The following is a 22,682-nucleotide window of genomic DNA, read 5'->3' as shown; positions in this document are numbered from 1 at the left end:
TCTTCTAACATATTCTCATTCTGTTCCTCTCCCAGAAGTCTTCTCCTGTTACTTATGACTTTACACTTGGTAGCCTGGTGATGGGGAGCCGCGGCAGGGGCTTTTCTTTGTGGTTCAGGTTAGGCCATAATCTTAGGCAGCACTTTGTCTGTGGTGCTTGGGAATGTGGCTTCTTCATTGCCCTTAACTCTCCCAGCAGCTATGCCTATTCATTCCCCAGGGATAAGGGTTTTTATTTCAGTTCCCATCACCCAACTAAAATGGGTTTTCAGCAATGGTAGATTTTCGTGCTATTGTCTCCAGCCACTTAAAGGAGTTAAAATGTATTTGTATTCACATATTGAATGAGTCAAATGTTGAATCACAACTGTTTCCAGTTATTTCCCTTAGATTTTTCCTGTGAACATTTGAACTTGGAAAACTTTATGTCTACTGGTTGTGGTCCTAAGTGTATTGGAAACTTGGTGGGTCTCATCATCATCTTACAGTCTTGTCTGTCAGCTGTCCTGCACAGGAGGAATCCTATCAGTCTGTTCTTTGAACACCAGGAGCTGTTGCAACGTGGAATAGAAAATTTCAGCTGCTGGTTAAATCTTTTTGGCATAAACACAGACCTTAAAGAAATGATTGCTTAAGTTTTTAAAAACTGGATTATAGAATTGTTTTGCCATAAAGGAAGGACTTTTTTTAGTACTTAGTGAACAATATTTAGCTGTCCTATCACAGGAGTAACAGGAATTTTCCTGACACTATTTTTGGGTTAAACAATGTGTAGATGTGTGGACTTTATTATCTAGGTAGTTGATCCTCTTTGAGCTGGCTTCTTAGAGGTCTTTAGCCAAGAATATTGCCTAAGTTAATGCAATGGTACACAAGAAGCTATACTGCATTGCTTTGAAGCTGTATATACAAGATTGGAGTGGCTGTTACTTTACTATTTCTTATACCAAAATGGGAAATCTTTTTTTTTTTTTTAAATCCCTAGTGGACTAGTCTGAGTGACCTAGAGAGCTGAGTAAAATGAGGGAAAAAGACTCCCTCTGCTTGTTACTCTTGCTGTCCTTTCATGCATTTGAATGAAGAGGGGATCTTGTTTCTTGAGGGAAATGGCCTCCTTAATGAGCAGAAAGGGTAAAACTAGACAGACCAGTGAATCAACTGATGACCAATGGGATGACAAAAGCTGCTGACAACTGGTCCTTATCCCTAGGCTCTCAATTCTTAAAATAGGATTTGTTCTCTTTTAATTTAAGGCTATGACTCATGGTTTCAGACATTTCTTGTTTTTTGTTTTTAATTGGGAAGGATTGCAACTTCGTTAATATGTGTTTGACTAAACACATACCTGTTGGTAGTGTGTGTGTGTTCTCATTAACTGTTTTACCAAGATGAGTTTTGCATTGATTAGAGTCTTTAATTTGGGAATAGTTATTGCTAGAGAAACCCTTCAAAATCTACAGTGGAAAGGAAACTTTTCCTTTCTTAGCTGGAGGTTTAGGACTAGTATAGAATTTTAGCTTATTCTTAAATTCATTGCTGAGGCAATACTATCATATATTGTGAGATTCATTATTATTTTTTTCTTTTCAATACTCATGGGGAAAAAGAGACCCTTTTGCTCTGGACTAACTTTTCAGGGGTATTTCTATAATTAACAGCCTTGGAAGATAGAGTATCTCTTTGGAGCAAAGGGCAATTTTGTTTGCTGTCATCCTCTAGGCATTGGTCAGGTAGCTTTGCTTGCAGTCATTTGCAAGGAATTTGTGTTTCCTAGGTTCAGAGTTCCTCAGTTAAAACACAAAACCATATCCTCCTGGCTCCCCTCACATTAACCCCTTGGGATTTGGGGATAAGGAGAGCTAATGTGAACATGAAGCTCATGCTTCTTGATATCCTACAATATCTTTGTCTCTGATCCAAGAGTCTTGTGTCTTCTGTGAAACTATGGCAAGAAAGCTTGTTAGCTTCCAAATAGGGCAAAATCTCAGATTCTTTATAATTCTTGATATTATCCATAAACATTGTTTTGCCCTAAACTTAATGTGGAAAAACTTGAAAAAAATGGAGAAAAAAAATCACTTTTAATCCCATCACTCTAAGATTGTCATCTTGATAGTATGTTTATGTGCATGTTTCCATTCTTTCCAAGTATATCTGGACATAATCTTAGTATAATACACAATCATATACTGCTATAAATAGCATTCTTCTGATTGTATAAGTAATTTGTGGTAATTATAGAAAATTAGAAAATTTATAAAAGAATAAAGAAATATAGTATTTTTATTGCCCAGAGATGGAGTCCCTATTACCATTTTGTATATTTCCTTCCAATATTTTATGTACATTTATTTTAGAGTTATAGGGAAGACTAGTATATTCCTATTCACCTAACACGTCTTGTGTACTCTATAATTATGTTCAGTATTAAAAAATAGGCTCCCTTGCTTTAATGGTTATAGTGTCTCATTCTGTGGGTGTCCATATTGTCAGAATCACTTTATAATAATTCCTTAATCAATTTTGGAAATTGATTCTCTCCTTATATGTTGCTTGTATCCTTTTCTGTTGCTTTCTGTCTCGCTGAACCCATTTGCTTCTGGAACTGCACTTACCTGTATGTTAGAAATTTTCAACATTTCTGTGCTTTTCATATGCTCTTTTCTGCATTTTCCATCCTGATGTCTCTTTATGCTTCAGTCTGGATATTTTATCCTGATGTATCTTCCCAATTATTAATTATTTCTTCAACTATGTCTCATCTACTTTTTAAGTCCTTCTTTTAAAAGTCTTCATTGTATTTTTCAGTTGTTGAATTTCTATTTGATTCTTTTTACAGTTACTGGTTATATGCTAAAACTATTCAGTATCTTTTTGTTCCTTAAACATATTAATAATAGTTATGTCAAAGTTCATGTCCAGTAACACCATTCTCTGAATGTCACATGGATCTATTTCTAAAGTCTGTGTTTTCTCCAGGTTTTCAGTCAAGTCCTCTCTGGTATCTGTTTTGTTTCTTTAAGTGTGAGACATTGCTTATGAAAAATCAAGGCTCTGGTTATGTCCTCCAGAGAAGCTAGGCTAGGAGCTTATCTCTTTAATTTAATCATGGGTTGAGATAAGTTGAGGCCTATGAACACTGGTCACTGTTACTCCAAGGTGTAGCCCTTGAGCTAGAGCAGTACTAACTGAAAGCCTAGAGCAGTTACCAGGCTTTGAGCTCTAGCTTTTTCCCTCAGCACTTTGAATCTGCCAAAAGCCCTGCTTATCACTTCAGCCATTTTGTCTGTGCTTTTGAAATAAGCAATTGCTTTGAGGATTAAAGAGGAACTATATATAAGGCTTATATCTTCATGTTTCCCTACTACCTGAATCTCAACCCTACAGTTCTTCACTGTTTCAGACAGATTATTTTTTGTATGTTTTCAGCTTTTTAAATTATTGTCAGTAGGAGGATTGTCCAAAACAATGTAGTGTACCATTATCAAAAGTGGAGTGCTCTCTACAAGTAATTTGTTGTTATAGCTCCTCCTGTGCTCAGTGGTAGGCCCTGGGATATGATTGGTGAGTAAGACCTTTTAGAGGCCAAATAGAAACATTCTTATGTTCCTTCTTGTTATCAATATATGTTTTTTCCCCCTAGTAAGGCCACTTAAGAGCAGTTTATGATACTATGTTAGTATTTCTACTTTGACCAGACAGTATAAAAGTGTCTGTAATCCTTAACTCTAACCAGGTACATGTGGTCTTCTGGCTTGGTGCCATATTGTCATTTTGCTTAATTTTGTTACAGCACGTATTATCTGCTCTATTATAGCTACTTGCATGGATGTCTGTTTTTTTATGCGCTTCTTAAAACTTGTGCTTCTTGAAAAGCAGGAACTACATCTTGTTCTTTTCAGTGGGAAAGTTCCTTGCGTCAACTAGTTCCTCATTAGAAGTGTATTGAATTCAGATTTAATACTAATATTTAGTAACCTGTCAGTAAATTTCAGACTTCCACCTTCCCAAGGTCCCTTCAGTGATCTATTTCATATTTTAGTTTTCTTCAAGATTCTAAAATACTTCTAGACTAGTACACAAATACATGTACCAAGAAAATCTTCTGTAGGATGTGGCATAATGTTATGATTTATAGTGTAAATTAAATAGGAGTTATTGCATTAGATATAGGTGACAAAATTTTTTTTTCTATTAAAAAATGCTAGAGGTTGGGACTCCTGGGTGGCTCAGCAGTTGAGCATCTGCCTTTAGCTTAGGGCCTGATCCTTCGGCTCAGGGCATAATCCCAGAATGCCAGGAACGAGTCCCACATTGGGCTCCCTGCATGGAGCTTGCTTCTCCCTCTGCCTATGTCTCTGCCTCTCTCTCTCTGTGTGTCTTTCATAAACAAATAAATAAAAATTAAAAAAAATACTAGAGGTTGTTTTTACCATGGAGTACTATCTGTGGGATTAGCAACATGACTAGTAGCTGAATAAACGGGAGGGGCATTAGCAGTAGTGGCAGGGTCCTGTGTTTGCAGTGTGGAACGGATTGCAGTAGCTGAGAGTCTATCCATCACATATATACTGAAAGGAGACAGATCAGTTCACCCTTCGGGCTTTGTGCTATTGCAGATTTTGGGAAAGAAGGAGAGAAACAAATGCCTGGACTTCAATGGAATATCTTTCTAAGTCAGAACAAATCCTTAGTTAAAGAAAACAGATTTTTAGTCCATGGAAGATGGGAGTCTGTTTTGAATGTGTAGGTCCAAGAATGGGTAGGATTGCCCCTTGGGCTGCCAAAAGGCAGAGAGGTATCTTGTGTTTATTCCTTCAGCACTCTTTAGACATTTTCTCTAAAATAATGTAATGATAGAGAAGAGTAAATATGTATCCAATGAGCTCGTGAGACATTGTATGAAACTGACTACATCACAGAATTTTTCATTAATTAATAAATTCATTGATTCAACAGATGCTTACTAAAGGCCCCCTTTTTTGTCAGATATTATTCTTGGAGCTGGGAATACAGCAATAAACTAAGAATAAAAATTCCTGCTCTCATGGAGCTTTCATCTTTCAATTCTATTTTATAGTATTGGTGTTTGTTTAAATATAGCCATTTTCTAAATATCAATTCAAAAGACGGGCAGTGTTCTCTTAATATATTTATTTTCTCTTGCATGTGACTTGTAAACTTTTAGAATATTGAAATACAAAATTTCTTTCCCCCCCTGTTTTGGAGTTTACATAATGTTTATTTGTAGCCTAATATACCTAGATTTGGTCATATGTTATTATAGGGAGAGAAATGACTTTATGATGTAAGTATATGGTAGGTTGTCATTAGAATATTGTCACTTAGTATTAGACTATTAAATATTAACATTACTGATTAACATTACTGATTATAAATATTTTTATCAGATAAATTTGATGCTTTAGAAACATTTTACAAAAACAAAACAAAACAAACATTTTACAAAATAATGAGAATCACTAGGGTAAACCTAAACCTAGTGAAATTTTGTAGGCAGGGAACTGGAATTGTGATGTTACTTCCCTATAGATCATGAGATTAATAAAGTATTTAAGGTTTTTCTTTCTATACTGGAAAATTTATATGCCAGCTAGCACTGGAAGAGGGGATGAAATTAGATAAATTTGAGGTGCCCATGAAGTATCCATATGAAGATAGTTTGAGGAGGAGAAATAAAAGTGTGAGTTGAGTCTTTAGTTTGGTGAGTTAAGCTGTGGGCTTAGTTAGGATTTCCTAGAGAGAGAATTTAGGTGAGAAGAGAGTCTGAGACTGAGTTTTGAGAAACTCTAGTTCTATTTGATTGGCTTCTGCCATCTTTATTATATATAGTCTTTTTATTTTTCTTTGGATTTATTATATTTCTGACTTCTTAAATTGGATGCTTGGCTTGTTGAAATTTTAGATTCTTTTTATTAAAAGAACTTGAAGAATAAATAAGAACTGTTTTAGTCACACCTATAAATTTTGACTTTTTGGTTTCTCCTCTGGACAGATGGAGTCAAGATACAGATAGCTATTGCCTTGGTGATATTATTCCTATTGAAAGTACTATATTTTATAGTCAAATATATACATGGTTGCAAGTGAAACTAGTTTTATGATAGTATAAAACTTGAGTTTTCAAAAATGAGAATGTTTTCATAAAACAGTGTCATCCAACAAAATATGTTGAATGTAATTTGTTGTTTCACTCATTGCCACAATAAAGTGGGCTAAAATATCTAGTTCAATTATTAACAAACGCATCATATTTTAATTTTTCCCCTCCAAATCTCACAAATAGACTCTCTGCCTATTCTCTGCTGCTTTGAGAATTGCTGCACTTTAAGGAGAGATCCCTGATGGAAATGCAACATGTCTATTTGATATAGAGGCAAAAAAAGTCATGTAAAAAAAAAAAACTTATATAGTCTTCTCAAATTTATCACCTAGAGTTTAAAGATAGTTCTCATTGGTAATAAATGGTCTCAGTGATTGATGTGATATTCTTAACATCAACTTATTTATTTTTAATTTTTCTCCTTAAAAATTCATTCCATGGAGCACCTGGTGGCTCAGTCAGTTAGGCATCTGACTTCAGCTCAGGGGTCCTAGAATTGCCCTGCCTTGGACTCCATGCTCAGCAGGGAGTCAGCTTGTTCCTCTGCCTCTCCTTCTCCCCCTCCCTCTGCTCATACTCTCCCTCTCTCAAATAAATATTAAAATCTGAAAAAAAAATCCTTATACCTTAATTCTTCTCCAACTTTATGTTTTATGCTATTCTCAGCACTTTGTTAAGTAAAAATTTTGTATTAAAAATTCCAGGTCTTCTTCATGAGAAATATTATTTAAAATGCAGTGAAACTGTATGCTGGGCAGCCTGGGTGGCTCAGTGGTTTAGCGCCGCCTTCAGCAAAGGGCGTGATCCTGGAAACCCAGGATCAAGTCCCACGTTGGGCTCCCTGCATGGAGCCTGTTTCTCCCTCTGCCTGTGTCTCTGCCTCTCTTGGTCTCTGTGTCTCTCATGAATAAAAAAATAAAATCTTAAAAAAAAAAAAGAAAGAAACTGTATGCTATTTGCAAGCTTAAATGAAATATTTTTAATTGTGGTTTTTTTCATGGCAAGTATTTTAACCTAATTCTAAATAAAAAATTTCATAAAAGGTACCAGAAATAGCATTGGAATGAGGATAGGAATAGACTCATTAATCAGGACAGCAATCGATGCATTTCAGCCTCTTCTTCATTCCCTGTGATTACCCATAGAAAGGACTGCTATTTAAAGCAAACAACAGGGGATCCCTGGGTGGTGCAGTGGTTTTGCGCCTGCCTTTGGCCCAGGGCGCGGTCCTGGAGACCTGGGATCGAATCCCACGTCAGGCTCCCAGCATGGAGCCTGCTTCTCCCTCTGCCTGTGTCTCTGCCTCTCTCTCTCTCTGTGTGACTATCATAAATAAAATAAAATAAAATAAAATAAAATAAAATAAAATAAAATAAAATAAAATAAAGCAAACAACAATAATTCTGGTAACCTTAACAACTAATCCCTGGGAAGTAACGTTCCTAAATATGGTATTATGCCGAGTGAAATAAGTCAATCAGAGAAGGACAAACATTATATGGTCTCATTCATTTGGGGAATATAAAAAATAGTGAAAGGGAATAAAGGGGAAAGGTGAGAAAGTGAGTGGTAAATATCAGAGAGGGAGACAGAACATGAGAGACTCCTAACTCTGGGAAATGAACAAGGGGTGGTGGAAAGGGAGGTGGGCAGGGGGTGGGGGTGACTGGGTGATGGGCACTGAGGGGGGCACTTGATGGGATGAGCACTGGGTGTTATGCTATATGTTGGCAAATTGAACTCCAATAAAAAAAATATATGTTCTAGGTTGATTTTTACTTTGGAAAGATCTCTCTAGGTTGGGTACAATTTGTTCTAGATTATTGTAAACTCTACTTAGGATTTGTAATATGCTTTTAAAAACTTTATTTTGATGTTAAGGAAAAAAAGCCTCTGATTAAGACATAAGATTAAGTTCATTGCCTATGATAATGAAAGCTCGAATAGATGTAATTAGTGCTAACAGACTGTAATGTGGATCACTTCCATCTTCAGTTTGAAAATTAATTTCCTTCTGCTGTGATTGCAGTAGGGTTTTAGCTCACCTTTCTTTTCTTTCCCCATGTCTTTTGGCTAATAAAATTTCTTTGCATGTAAAATACTTTAAGTACTGAGGTCTTCTAATTTAGTTTGACTTTCTGGAAAGTACATTGAAATTGCTTCCAGATGTTTTGTATTAACAAATATAGATTTTTCTAGCAACAGGATGCCTATCTAAAATGGCTGAATCGATTTTAAAAAAATCAATGAAATTTCATTTTCCCTATGAACATATTTGTTTTGTAAAATATATACCATTGCATAGCAAGTGAGTAAACTTTAAACATGAGTTATTTCCTTTGCTTGGGAATTCTCCAGTACACTGACTTGCCATGGCTGTGCTGCTTTTCTAGAACATTCCTAATGAGTTAAATGCTGTCACAGGTACCTTTAACTAATAACAAAACACCACAATTTATAAATGATTTACCTTTTAAAATATAAGTAAATTAGAGAGAATTAAAGTTGTATCTATAATACCATCATTCAGTTTCTTCCTTTCAAGAAGGCAAAGGAAAAAGGAGTGTTTAAACTTAACCTCGCTTTTTAACCGCCTGATACTGCCTGAGATGAGTGAACTCCTTCTGATGTACCAGGTAGGGCTGTGGTACTTGGGAAGTTACATTGTGCTTTATTTGTCCCGAGTTTTGTTTGGTTTGTTGAAATCTGAGCATGCGGACTATAGTAGTTGTGTGTGAGAATAACATTTATTATGTGTTGTGTCTCCCACTTCAAAATAAACAAAATACAAACAGATAATGATCATTGGTTTCAAAGTGCTGTCAGAGTTTAATTAAGCCAAGTCAAGCTTATTACATTCAGTAGAGATAGAACATTTGCTAACACTTCACATTTTCTCCAGAAAGGACCTCTGAAAAACACCGTTTTGTTGGAAAGACATGGGCTGGAGTCTCACCTGGTCACATGGCTGTAGTTTAGAGGGAGCAAGCCTGCTTTGCAGTTGGGTTCTCAGCTGTCTCATTGTTTGGTACTCTGCCCTTCCTCCCAGCCCGTTTGTGGCAAAGAGAATGGCCCTTGCGTCTCTTAGCTTTGTAATAAACCGCAGTGATAAAGGTCCTGATTAGTAGTGTTTCAGACTCCATTTCTCAGACGAGGAGTATCAGCTCCCTAATGAATAGCAAGGAAATGAACTCAAGGCTTGACATGGACAGAGGCATTATAATCCTGGCCCACCAAATTGAACAATTTCTACTATCAACAACAACAACAACAACAACAAAACATCAAGCAAATGTGCCATTAAAAAACCCTTACATAATTGTAGCAGGTTTGGGTTTCCTCTGGTTCAAATTTTCTTGCCTCTTTGATAATCAGACGATCTGAAGAAAGGCATAGCATTTCAGGGGAGAATCTGCATGACAGGCTCACAATAAGGCTATTCACAAGGACTCTTTTATTCTCTCAAACAGTATCTGCATCATTCTTAGTCTCTGGCTTTACTACAAGGCTCCATTTAAACTTAACCCAACTCGCTGACTTAACTGATCCAGGAATTACTCAGTACAACCAGCCAGCAACTGTAGCTTTTTTTCCCCTTTTGATAAGGGGATTTAATACAATGGCCTTTACAGTTCTAAAATGACTCCATTTTTTCCCTGTCTTTGAGATGTGGCGCTTATATGACCTTTTGTTCTTAATAAAATTTAACATGGTTTGATTATATTTTTAAAAAGTATAAACAAACACAATATTGACTCCCTGCCCTCAGAGTAAAACTTTTAAAATCTTGTAGATGGTATAAAAATGGAATTTATGTCATAATATTTACACAGTTGATTTCAATATATTGGATTCCATTATTAATGATTAGATACTACTAAATCAAACTTGAACATATTTTCCTTTTTGAGGGGTGATTCTCATATAATCCCAGTAGTCCTTCAGCATTGCATGCTCACCTTTACACACTTTTGGTATTCTGCTGGTGTTTAAACCATTTCTGCCACCATAGTGCTATTACACTAATCAGGGCATCCTTGGGTTTGTCTGTGAGTAGCTGGAGGAGGAGTGTAGGACAGAGCTTAGACACAGTGGAGAGATTCTTGAGGATATATTTGGTAGCATGCCACACTGAGAGTATAGATGATCCACACTTTGGATCCACACCTCGGAATAGTAGGTCTCAAACTTTAGGAGGAACAAAAATCATCAGAATGTTTGACAAAAATGCAGCTACCTGGACCCCACCACCAGAGACTGATTAAGTAGGTCTGGGATGAGGGCCTGAGAATTTGTATTTTTGACAAGTACTCGGTTGATTCTGATGCTGATGATTACCAGACCACACTGAGACCATTATCCTATAAGTTCACCAGGGAACCTTGGGAATTCATGATTCCCTCCCCCACCCACAGGCCTCTTGCCTCTAGTATTTCTAGTATTGGAGCAGCTTGTGAATCTTCTCCTGTTCTGCTTCCATCCAAAGCAGGGCAGTATCCACCGTGTATCTGACTTTCCCAGGAACAGGCCTCATCTGCGGGCCCACACTTGGGTGTTTGAGAATGTCCTCTCACTCTACCCCGGCTCTGTGCGTGATTAGGATTTCAGAGCGGTGTTATCTGCAGCACTTGATCCAAATTTGGTCCTTTGTCCTCCTCCCGTGTCCCTATTAAAGTAATTTTAGATTTTTAGAAACAAAAGTCCTTTTCAAAAAGATTGCCAATTAGAAATGGCAAAAGGCTCTAGAAGCCTTTTGGGAATTATGGATGTAACATGTTTGTCCATTTCATGAAGATAAGATTTTTCCTTGAAGATAAGTTGATCTGATAGTCAGGACAAATAGGAAAAATAAGTGGTGATGGCTACTATTGCTGTTTGTAGCATTGCACCAAAGGTGGTGTCATGTCTTCTGCTGTCGAGTCTACCCCCATAGACTTGGCAGACTGCATTATTATGGGAATTTTCAGTTGGCAGACATTTTTGTTATGAGAATTTTCAGACCTGTGCAAAACTAGAAAATACAACTCCCATATTATGTCACCCAGTTTCCAGAATTATGGAGATTTGCTGTGTTTTTCAGCAACTTTTTGTTTTGTTCTTAAATTTTGCTAGTAGTTATCTAATCAGTTCATTTTGGGAATGAATCAAACATGACATGCTTGGGTTGGAGCCTGACTGAATACAGTATCATGAATATTAATTTGAATATGTCCTTTTCAGGAATGTATTCCAGAAAACCTAGAGCTGAAGAAGAAGATTTTTGCTCAGTTAGATCAAATTGTCGACGATAAAGTTGTCTTAAGCAGCTCCACCTCTTGCCTCCTGCCTTCTAAGCTGTTTGCTGGCCTGGCGCACGTGAAGCAGTGCCTTGTGGTCCATCCGGTGAGTGCCTTACACCTCAAGAATTGGTTATATCTCATTTTGGTTTTCAGGAACAATACATTTTGACTAATCTGCTAGTAAATTTTAACTGTTTTATTGAGGTATAATTCATATGCCACACAGTTAAAATTGTATAATTTAGTGGGTTTTTTAAAAGTATCTTTAGAAAGTTGTAAAATACTGGCATTTTTAAAAAGAGTTTAATCCAAAAATGCCTTGAATTGTATCTGCATACCTAGTGCATAATGAGATAGAATGCACGATACTTATATACTTTCACCCTTGTGTAACTCACCTTCTAACTGAAGAGAGAGACTACTAAATGCATAGTTCCACTGTCAGGGAAAAAGCCACTTTTACAAAATATGTATATTGAGTAAGAATTTGTAGCCATGTAACTGTGTTGTGTAGTATACTCAACACAATTCAGAGTAGGATCAGTTTTGCTATAAGGCAGATTCTGGGTCCTGCTCCTGAGATTCTGGTTGACTTTAAATCCACTACCCCTTTTTCTTTTGTTCCCTGAACCCACCTGTTGTAATTACCTGGACAAACTTACTCACTAGGGGGTGCATGATCAGGTATATTGGACAGTGAGTTCCACATTGATGTGCAAGTGCTTAATAAATCTTTTTGAGATTAATGTGGTAATGTGAGGAAAGGGGAATCAGAGAGGAAATCCAAGGATCACTTGGTGGGGGTTTGAGCTCACTGTGACCTTGGAGACCCAGGACAGCCTGTTAGGACAGAAAAGCTAACTTAGCTCAAGCCATAATAGACATGATAGTAGATGACAGTGGCCATACCCCCAGCACCAGCAGGCCATCGGAGGTGAAGGCTGGGGACAGCCTAATGGGGAAACTGGAGCCAAGCTGGGCAGGATCTGGTTGGGCTGACAAGAGAGGAGAGAATGTGAGGCTGGGAAAGTTTGTAAACAAAGACACTTGGCCAAGAGCAAGCATGGGGTGTGTAGCATCATAAGGAGGCTAGCCTGCCTGGAAGGGCATCCATACCTCACATACTTGGGGAGCAGGAGGAAAATGCTGGAAGGCTGGACAATAGTTGGGTTATACAGAATCGTCAGAGTTGCTCTGAAGAGCTGGGACTGGCTTAGGCACAGAGCAGCCTTGTGATGCGGTAGAGATGCTGCCTTTGGAGGGTAATCAGAAGGTTCTTTCTATATTGAAGATGGCTCAGAGAGGGGAGCAGCTGCTTCACAAAATTGGGGCAGTATTCCAAGTATGGAGGACCAGGGCTCTAGACTAAGAGGAGGGAAAGAACTCTTTCTGAGCAAGAGTAGTTTAGAGCGGGCAGGGGAGGGGGACAGACTTGGCTCAGGGAGAGGAGGAAGAAGGGGAAGTCACAGATGCCTGCTGGATTCTGTGTACTGACAAGAGTTGCACCACCATTCACAGAGCTGTATGGTTCTGGATGTCTGGATGTCTTCCTACTGACATACAAAAGGGACCTTAACTGAAGCATCCAAATACCAAGTGTCCTCAAATACAGAGGCGTAGACCCACAGAGCCTAGAAGAAAACCAGTCATGTGTAGCTACCACTCAGATAGAGGAAATTAGCGCCAAGAGGGACCTTAACTACAGCATCCAAATACCAGGTGACATGAAACATGTCCTATCTTTGCTTCTGTGATATTTACATGTCTGTAAAAAGGACTCTTAGAAACTGTAAACCACTTATTAGATTGTTGGTTGCTTCAGTGACAGGTGTAAGCCTCTTACTTGAAAATTTCCAATTTCTAGCCAGAGATTTTACTTCTGAATCAGGTAAAAAAAAAAAAAAAGAAAGAAAGAAAGAAAAAAACAACTAAGTCAAATTGTTTAGAAAATACCTCCAAAGTTTTTCTTTTTTTTTTAATTTTAAGATTTTATTTATTCATGAGAGACACAGAGAGACAAAGAGAGGCAGAGACACAGGCAGAGGGAAAAGCAGGCTCCATGCAGGGAGCTGATGCAGGACTCGATCCTGGGACTCCAGGATCACACCCTGGGCCAAAGGCAGGCGCCAAACCGCTGAGCCACCCAGGGATCCCCTCCAAAGTCCTTTAACAAGATTTCTACCTGTATCTCTTCATTTTAAACCCAATGGATGAGACCACACCTTATTCACTTTTCTGTCACACCTAACGAGTACCTCTGACTAGTAGTTCAGCCCCTGACTATTGAGTAATGACATTTCTCCTACTACCATTCCAGGATTGCTCACTCTTACTTCTTTAATCAAAGGCAAACAGCATAGGCAAATTAAGTTCAGACCTTACTTCAAAAATTAACCTCTTATTACTTTTGTAAATTATTTTATACCCAAGCCAACATTCACTAAAGCAAATGAAATCACCCAAGTTGACTGTCTTTGGAATTTTATCCTTTCTTTCTTTTGTACTGGTGCTGCCCACCATGTCCTCATTCCACTGAGCTCAAGGAGAGTGGGGGGGAAAAGTGTCTTTGAGCAATTCAACCTAGGCTAGATGGATAATCCCTAAATCATCAAGAACCATTTACTATCTCTGAGGAGCTACAGTTTCCCTTCAGCCCTGTAGCTGGGCAGGAGAATCCCAGCTCATCAGTTCACATGGCACTGCCTCAGCTCTGTGCTCTAGTCACTCACAACTCTTCACCCAGACAGGAAATAGGATAAAGGCAAGGGAAGCCTATTCATGCCTCTGAAAGGCTGTGGCAAGAGGGGATAGTCAGCAATTGCAAAAGATTGCTGCCTCCACCCCTCTGTGGAAGAACCAACAGCCAAGGAGTTTCTACATCACATATTGTTTCTTGGGCACTTTTTCCCATTGGCATCTGAGGAGCTTTCAGGTCCTCTGAGCCCTGGTGGGTGAGTGGAAGTCACTATAGGTTGGATGTGTTCTCTCTATGCACAGGTAGATTGGAGCCAGGAGAATGGCGGACTCAGGAAGAGGGGTGTTAATGTGGCCATTGTCTGTGTCCCTGATAGGCTTCCTCTCAGATGTCTTTTATGTTGCCTTTGCTTATCTGCCTCATCTCCTTGTGGATGTGTAGAGAGGCTCAGGGTTGCCTATTTGGTAGCCAGTGATTAACTGAAAGTGGAGTTTGGCTGCATTCTCTCTTGGTACTTAGATCTATGTTAGTGATCAATCAAAGCAAACAGTTTTCTACTGATAGTTTCAGCCACGGTCTACAGTCTGTTTTCAGTTGGGGATGTGATGGTTCCATGGAGCTGATGGGGCTGTGTGAGCCCATCAGATGCTCTTGGTGCCACCCTTATGGATGCCCTGTGGATGACGCTGCCTGGGAAGTTCACACTATCTGCTTAGGGAGAGTCTTGAGTGGGAACAGTTCCTAAACACACAACTCTCACGTAGGTTACTAGTCAGCCATGGTAGCCTGGAGTCAAATCAGGCCCAACTCGCATGAGGCACCCAGAGTGTTCCCGTCCAAGCACTCCTTGCCTACGCTTGCACCTTCTCTGACTCACTCTTCCACCTGACCCTAAAACCATTTGCCCTCATGTTGATGGTACTTTGGATATTTATCTATAAGTTTGCTGTTCGTGGAGAGCACATGAGTGTGTGTATGTGTGTGTGTGCAAGCAGTGCCTGTTTCAAATTGCCATCTGCTACCTTCAGAGGGGTGGGGGTTATCACTAAAAGACTTTCCTATGTAAAGTATCAAAATAGCAAAGGATTTAGTCTTGTCCACCTGCGGTAAGCAAGATACTGATTCATTTTTATACTCGTTTTTCAATGAGGAAGAGGAATTCACCAGGTCAGGAGTGCCCTCTCCCCAGCAGGGCTGTGCAAATGAATTACAAATTGCTGCACCTGTCTTCTGGGAAAAGGGACGGTCTGCCTTTCCTCTGTGAGTTTAACTCTGTTTAATCTGCTGCAGAGAAAATAAGCGAAGGCTCTGTGTTGGGCGTGCTGTGCTATCGCTGTGATCACATGCCTCCCAGGCTCCGGTCCAGATTCTGGGCAGGCTTTTCATGAGGTGAATGGAGAATGCCCCCCTTGTACCGCCCAGCTCAACCTGAGCTCTCAAAGAGCCTCACAGGCCAGGCCCTCTCTTGGGCCTCCAGCAAAGCTCAGCTCCGCTCTCTCACCAGCTGAGCTGGGGACCATCTCCTATAACCTTTAGAAAAGTTGCCTCCTTTCCTCCTTTGTTTGTTCTTCTCATTTCTTGAGAATATGTTTCTCACTCTAACTCACAGACTCCAACAGCAGAAGGCCCAGGTCCTGCCGTCACGTCAGAAAGAGAGTAGTGTCAGGAAACAGCCATTCCTTTCATATTTAAGAGAGTTGCTTGCTTTGCTTACCTCTTGTCCTCTCCAATCCCCACCTCTCCTCTCTCTACCATGTCATTGTCACTGCCCATCTCTGAGCCTGCAGTAGGGGTCAGGGTCCTTGTCTTGGAACTGAGGTGCCATGGCAAGTACGACCCCATCCAGGGCCTCAGATCTGGGAGGTCCTCTCGCAGAAGCTTATACACTTGGAGCACATGGACACAGAAGTGTGGAAACTTGGCCTGTTTTAGGAAGTGCAAAGGGCCAGATCGTGCAGTTGTATTTGAGTGGATGGTAGGGACTTAAAGTCATGCAGGGTTTTGAGCTGGAGGTGGTATGATTAGCTGTTTTTAATTTTTTTTTAAATTTTAATTGTGATAAAATACACATAAGATTTGTCACCTTAAAAAAAAAAAAAGATTTGTCACCTTAGCCATTTCTAAGTATACGGTCCAGTGGCAGTAGGCACATTCCCACTGTCCTGCAGACCTCACCACCATCTGCTCAGACTCTCTGTCTTCATTCAGATTGAGACTCTGTCCCCATTAAACAGCAACTCTCCATTCCCCTGCCCCTAGCCCTGGCAGCCTCGGGTTCTCCTTTCTGTCTCTGGATTTGACAGGCCCCTGCCTGACAAAGGATCACCTTGGCAGCAGCAGAGAGGATGAGCCTGGAGGGGGAGGCTGGGGAGGAGAGTGCCAGAATCTTCATTGGAGGTGATGGCCTGAGCTAAGTGTGTGGTGGCAAGAATGGGTTTTCTGAAAGATGTGAATAGAATTGACAGAATCATGGATGGGAAGGTGTAGGGAGAGGAGGGTCCTGGGAGAGGCAGGCACCAAGGATACTTCTCATGGTATTAACTTGGGTGTCGAGGCTGTGATGGGTCTCATCAAGGTGCAGTGCTAGGAAGAGGACCTACGGTTTAGGGTGGGAGAGATGGGAGTGGAGTTCGTGACAGGTTGAGTGTATGGTTGTTGGATATCCTAGGGGTGTGTCCAACGCATGACTGCAAATATGGGCCTGCAGTGGGAGATGAGCTCTGTGTGAGATCACAGCATTTTGGGGTAGGAGTGATGGCCTGAGAACTGCTGAGCTCTTCCCAGAGCTAGAGAGTGGGTATAGCAGGAAGCCAGTGGGGGCAGCCTGGGAGCACCACCATTTAAGGAGAGTGTAGGCAGGAGGAGAACCTGTAAAGAATACTTGCACAAGGAAACTAGCAAGTGGTATGTACAAATGCTTTTTAACTGTTGTCTCAACTGTGTTTTTGCTACCTATGGGGCTTGCAACATTGAAAGACCTTAAGCCCAACGTCTTTGTCTTATAGTAAGAAAAAATTCATCCAAGATACACCTACTTCCAGTTCTTACAATTCTGATATTTAAAAAAGCCAGGGGTAGACATTTTTATAAGACTTCAGTCTAGGCAGGAGATAAGCGATTCAGTTGAGGCACTGATTCGTAATTACTTATTTGAAAACAGGTGCCATCCTCTCTTGCTTTCTAAGAGGGTTGAGAGAGTGACCAGGGCAGGCTGAGAGTGGAAGGAACTCTAAACTGTGTGTAGACCAGAGGCCTCTCCTATGTGATGTCCTAGGGAAAGAAATTTTTCTTTCCCTTTTCTGTAGAAGTCATTTTAGAATGGATGCTTCTTAAAGCTATTTAGTGACTATAATATTCTATCAATTTTCATCCATATATCAAGGAAAAATTATTTAAAAGCATCATTTGGAGAACATTTTACTACAGTGCATTTGGCTTTTAATGGTGAGGCTAATCAGGTTCTACCAACCAGCATTTTCTTTGGACCTAGGATAACTTTCTTTTCTTCAAGAACAGCTTCTCAAAGTACAGCAAGAAAACCAGAGCCCAAAGTGTAAATGCTGGGCTAGGCAAGCATTTCCCTCGGGGCCTACTCACGGTGAACCAACCCTTCCCATCTTAGGCTGTATTATGATGAGGCTGTGGTAGAGTTCTGATGCTGTGTGATATCTAGGTGAGATTGGTGGGGGATGGGGTGGGGCAGACATTTGAGGCTCAACATGGAGAAGTTAGGGAAATACCAAGTTTTGGGTATTTCCCAAAATCATGCTGTCAATGATTTTTAATACCAACACAGTAGAATGGCAAGAACCTGCAGTGACTCTTGTAGAGAAAATGGCTCTGAGGATGACCAGTCTAAACAACTGGTAGCTGAGAAATCCTGTGGGGAGGTCAGGGGTTTGGAGATTAGTCCTGGATGTTTCAGATGGTCATCTGCCCCTCCAAATTTCAAACTCCTGTGTTGGTTCTGATTTTTCTATAAATAAAACCACAGAATTCTGCACTCAAGTTTTTCCTTTCCCACCTTTTTGGATTACTTCATATTTCAAGTTTCTTGTCATGGGTGCTAAATCTAGAGAGGCCTCTCCAAAGACAAATCTGCCCCATCTGACCATTCAAGATAGGCAAGCAAAGTCTGCCAAAACAACAGCCCGACTCCAGAGCTGTCTTTTGAGCCCTTCCCCTTCCATCTCTCTCATAAGGTAAACCCACCATACTACGTGCCGTTGGTTGAGCTGGTCCCACACCCGGAGACGGCTCCTGCGACAATGGACAGAACCTATGCCCTGATGCGGAAGATTGGACAGTCCCCAGTCAGAATCATGAAGGAGATTGATGGCTTTGCCCTGAATCGCCTCCAGTATGCCATCATCGGTGAGGCCTGGCGGCTTGTGGAGGTGAGTGAGCTGCTTCCAGCCTCTGGCAGTTGGAGAGAAAGGTGGCCATGGGGGAGAGGTGGTGGGAAAGTCAGCACTGGGTCCTGCTTGCTCTGTTCTGGGGACTGAGGGCAAGCTCTTCTCTCAGGTTCAGTCAACAGACAAGGAAAATAAAATGTTATGTAGCAATTCATCACATGGTTCAGAGATTCCTCTGTTACAGTAAGTCATTTGATATTCACACTTGATGATAGACTTCTCTGTTTCCTGTCCTTTCATAGAGGACATAGAAATTACCACATAATTTCTCTGTGTGACACACTGCATTTTCTCATAGTCTCAGGTTTTCCCCCCAGTGTTATGATTTTTCAAGAGGAGGAAAAATTAAATTTTGGGTAAACTTGTATCCTCTAGAGAGGTCTAGTTTATTTCAAGAGCTTGAGGAAGAGATAATGGGTAAGCCTTAAACTTGTTAGCAATATGTTCATCTCACATATAAATAAAACATTACACACACACACACACACACACACACACCCTTGTTCTTTCATGGAAAGCTTTTGTATGTGACTTTCAAAATCACCTCACTGCATACATGTGTACAAAGGACCTGGTGCTAGGCAGGATAGACAATCCAAGCGGCCCCAGGACTTGCAGTGAAGAGTCCAGGGGTCTCAGGCTCAGACCATCTGGTTCTGTCCACTGGCTTGCTGTTGCTTTCCCCAGCTTCCATATGGGAAGACAGAACCATCTGCCCACTCTCATCTTGCAGGAACCTGGTAGAGTGAGTAAGTCTGTCCAGGTCCACAGGGCAGAGGGAATGGAGCTCAGGCTGAATTGTCTGTTTGTGGAACAGGCCCATTTCTTGGCTTACCTCCTGCGGGAGTCTGCCAGCCCAGCCTGAGACTGGAGCTAGGAAGCCAGCCCGTGAGCATTGTGCTGGAGCTTCCCAGTTCCTGATCATGTGTTGCTCCCACTGCCTGGTTCTGGCATTCTGTCCCGTCCCCATTAGATTCATTATCTGACCCGACTGCCATGGTAATTTGCCACAGAATAGCTCAATTCTGTGTCCTTACTGTTTAAATCCACTTAATGTTCCTATATCTTCAAGATAGAGTCCTGGGATTTTCACTGTTAAGTTTGTAGTTTTAATTTCCTAAAGTTGTAGAATGTTTTTTAGTATCAGTGGTAGAATGTTTGAAAGACAACACTGAGCTGAGAGCACCCCAATGGAGCTGTGTTTAAAATATTTCTCCTTGTCTAGAGAAGGGGAACATTTTAACAGACCACAAGAAAAGTTCAGTATTACACTGTGAGAAGTTTTTTTTTTAAAAGGATTTTATTTATTTATTCATGAGAGAGAGAGAGAGAGAGAGAAGCAGAGACACAGGCAGAGGGAGAAACAGGCTCCACTCAGGGAGCCCGACGTGGGACTCCATCCCAGGTCTCCAGGATCACGCCCTGGGCTGAAGGCAGCGCTAAACTGCTGAGCCACCCCAGCTGCCCTGTGAGAAGTTTTAAGACAGTTTTTACTTTTGTTTGTAAGGTATCTCAGTGCCCCAAAGATAAAGAAAAGCCCTAAGTTGAAGCTTGCTTCCTCTAATCAGAAAGATGTGAGCCAACCTGAGGAAAAACTTGGAGATTCTGGTATCATAGAATTAGGTGGGAGTCATATGCAAAGGATTCTATGTTGACCACAACTGGAACCAGCTGCAGTCTGGAAGCTCCAGGTTTGGAAGAGCAGTGAGGGGTTCCAGTGTCTCACTTTACTGGTTGGAGGAAGATGGGCTGGAAGGGTTTCTGAATTTGGCCACTCTGGGTGTTTTCATGGCCTCATTTTTTCTGCCCTCCTTCTGATTGTCCTGTCTCCACTGGTGGACTGAATATAATCATATTACTGGCTGACAGGAATGTTCCCAGGGACGACATACCTGACAATCCCACCCGTGTATCTACTTTGGCTACTGTGCAACTCACGTGTCTGAAGTCCCCATAGGGCACCAAATGCTAAAATTCAGCAGGATACGGTTTGAATGTGAAAAATTGAAAAAAGGCTACAGAAATGAGACGATAAAGTGTGACTAGAACCTCAAGTTTCTTTGGTGAATGTGTATAAGATAATTCACTTTTAGAAATAAAGATGATCTACGGACAGAATTCAGGCAGGCCTAGAAATAGCAGGTCCCTCTGTCCAGGGTGGGGTGAGGCAGGAATAGAATGGTGGGCATTCCAGAGCTCTGCAGAGACTTTAGTGACAGGTGAAGTGTTTCAGTTGTGGGACAGGGGATCATGGAGGGAACAGGTCAGAGGGCAGGGACACCAGTGTTGTCCCCCAGGTGCTTTGACCAATTCTGCTCAGCCAGACATGGGAGGGCCATCAGCACACCGGCTGTGCACCTGCTCCCAAAGTTGTTGTTTCTTGGGGCAGAGAAGTCACAGGTGTGGGTTCTGAACTTCCACACTGCGGCCCTGCTTTCCTAGGCTCTGGGGCTGGCAGAGCCAGAGTCCCACCGAGAGAGTCCTTCCCTGGCTCCTCCCTCTGAGTTCTCCACACTGCAGCCCAGCAGACCCACTAAAGGCACATTTTTCTTAACTCCCCCCACCTCCCCACCCTCCCCTTGGGCATAGTTGGATCAGTATTTCTGCCCATTAGGTGGGGTGGCTTAAGGAGTCTTGACTTTATCACATGAATTTCTTAAAGGAAAACCTGTGCTGCCTGTGGTCTTGTTTCCATTTAAGACTTGAGAGTCGGGCAAAGTGAGAAAGCCTCTCGGGAGCCCCACCTTGCTGTGTGCAGATCTGCACGCGTGTGCTGAGCCCCAGTCAGGGCTGGGGTTACATGACACCCCTTTGACTCACAATTTCAGAGCTAGTTGAACTTGAATTTAGATTTTAGGGTGTTCCGAGTTTCCCTCAAAACATTTAAGGGCAACTTTAATATAAAAAGGAGCTGAATTGGGGATGTTTTGCAATAAAAAGTGAAGATTTTTTTTTATATGTCTTAAATTCAAAAGATCCAAAAATCTCAAAGAATTTATCTTTCCAAGACATTCTCCTTCTGCAGTGGGTTTCACATGTGGGCCAAAGCACTAAGGCTCAGCCTTGCTGTAGAAAACACCAGGAGCTAAGATGAGGTCAAGGGACTCATCATGGGCGCTTCAGTCTCATTCCTTTGATTCACAGAGCAAGTTGAAATTTGGCAGAACCTTTTCTCTTTGACCCACACTAGGGCTAGTGTGCTTTCAGGTATGAAAGCTGCAAGGTGCCTTAGTTGCAGAGCACAAAGATGCCTCGTGCAGCATATGGGCCTGCATGCCACTGTCCTGGCTTCTCGGGTGCCATGTCAGCGATGCAGTGAGGAATACTGTTCTGTGGTGTTGTGTGTAGACAGCTCTGCACAAATCAAATCCAAGTGTGAATTTCCAGGAGTTCTACCCATGAGTTGGGGTGTGAGCTGCAGTGGGAGAGGCAGGGGGCCTGGCCAGAATGATGGCTTGCATTTCTCTTCAGCCATGGTGGTGTCTTAATGCAGATATCAGAGGAGCAGAAAGATGCTGTTTTGCAATTTGCTAATTTTGTTGATCTGGTAGGTTATGATTGATTTTCCCATGTTGACGCAGCCTAGCATACCAGAAATAAATACCAGCGGGTGTCTAATTCTTTCTAGACATTGCTGGAGTCAGTTTGCTTATGTTTTGTTGAGAATTTTTCCTAAGTTCAGAAGAAATACTGGTTTATAGTTTTGTGGTTTGTTTTTTTTTTTTTTTTTTACTGTCTTTATTTAGTTTTGATATCAAGGTAACACTTCATTAGCTATCAAGGTAATAACACATAAATGAATTGGTAAGTTTTCCCTCTTTATTTTTTTTGAAGAGATTATAAAGTTTTTGTTAATTCTTCTTTAAATGTTTGGTAGAATTCTCCAGTGAAAGCACCTGGGTGTGGAGGGCTCTTTTCCAAGAGATTTTTTTAAAATTTTTTTTTAAATTTTTATTTATTTATGATAGTCACACACACACACACACACAGAGAGAGAGAGAGAGAGAGAGGCAGAGACATAGTCAGGGGGAGAAGCAGGCTCCATGCACCGGGAGCCCGACGTGGGATTCGATCCCAGGTCTCCAGGATTGCGCCCTGGGCCAAAGGCAGGCGCCAAACCGCTGCGCCACCCAGGGATCCCCCCCAAGAGATTTTTAATGACATTGTTA

The 22,682-nt window shown here is 41.0% G+C and overlaps 1 protein-coding gene across 1 annotated transcript in view; it reads left to right on the top strand.

The window, feature by feature from the left end:
• The window catches only part of CRYL1 (crystallin lambda 1), a 138,319-nt gene that overhangs the window by 95,114 nt on the left and 20,523 nt on the right, over positions 1 to 22,682 (top strand). Inside the window, exons 4-5 of the mRNA XM_041765106.1 lie at positions 11,345 to 11,506; positions 18,301 to 18,495. Of these exons, the coding sequence (XP_041621040.1) occupies positions 11,345 to 11,506; positions 18,301 to 18,495 (357 nt within the window). The remainder of the gene's footprint in view (positions 1 to 11,344; positions 11,507 to 18,300; positions 18,496 to 22,682) is intronic.

The sequence above is a fragment of the Vulpes lagopus genome, chromosome 8 (genome assembly GCF_018345385.1).
Source record: "Vulpes lagopus strain Blue_001 chromosome 8, ASM1834538v1, whole genome shotgun sequence".
NCBI classification, from domain to species: Eukaryota; Metazoa; Chordata; class Mammalia; order Carnivora; family Canidae; genus Vulpes; species Vulpes lagopus.
Note: the sequence above shows the minus strand (reverse complement) of the source record. Positions and strands in the feature narration are given on the sequence as shown.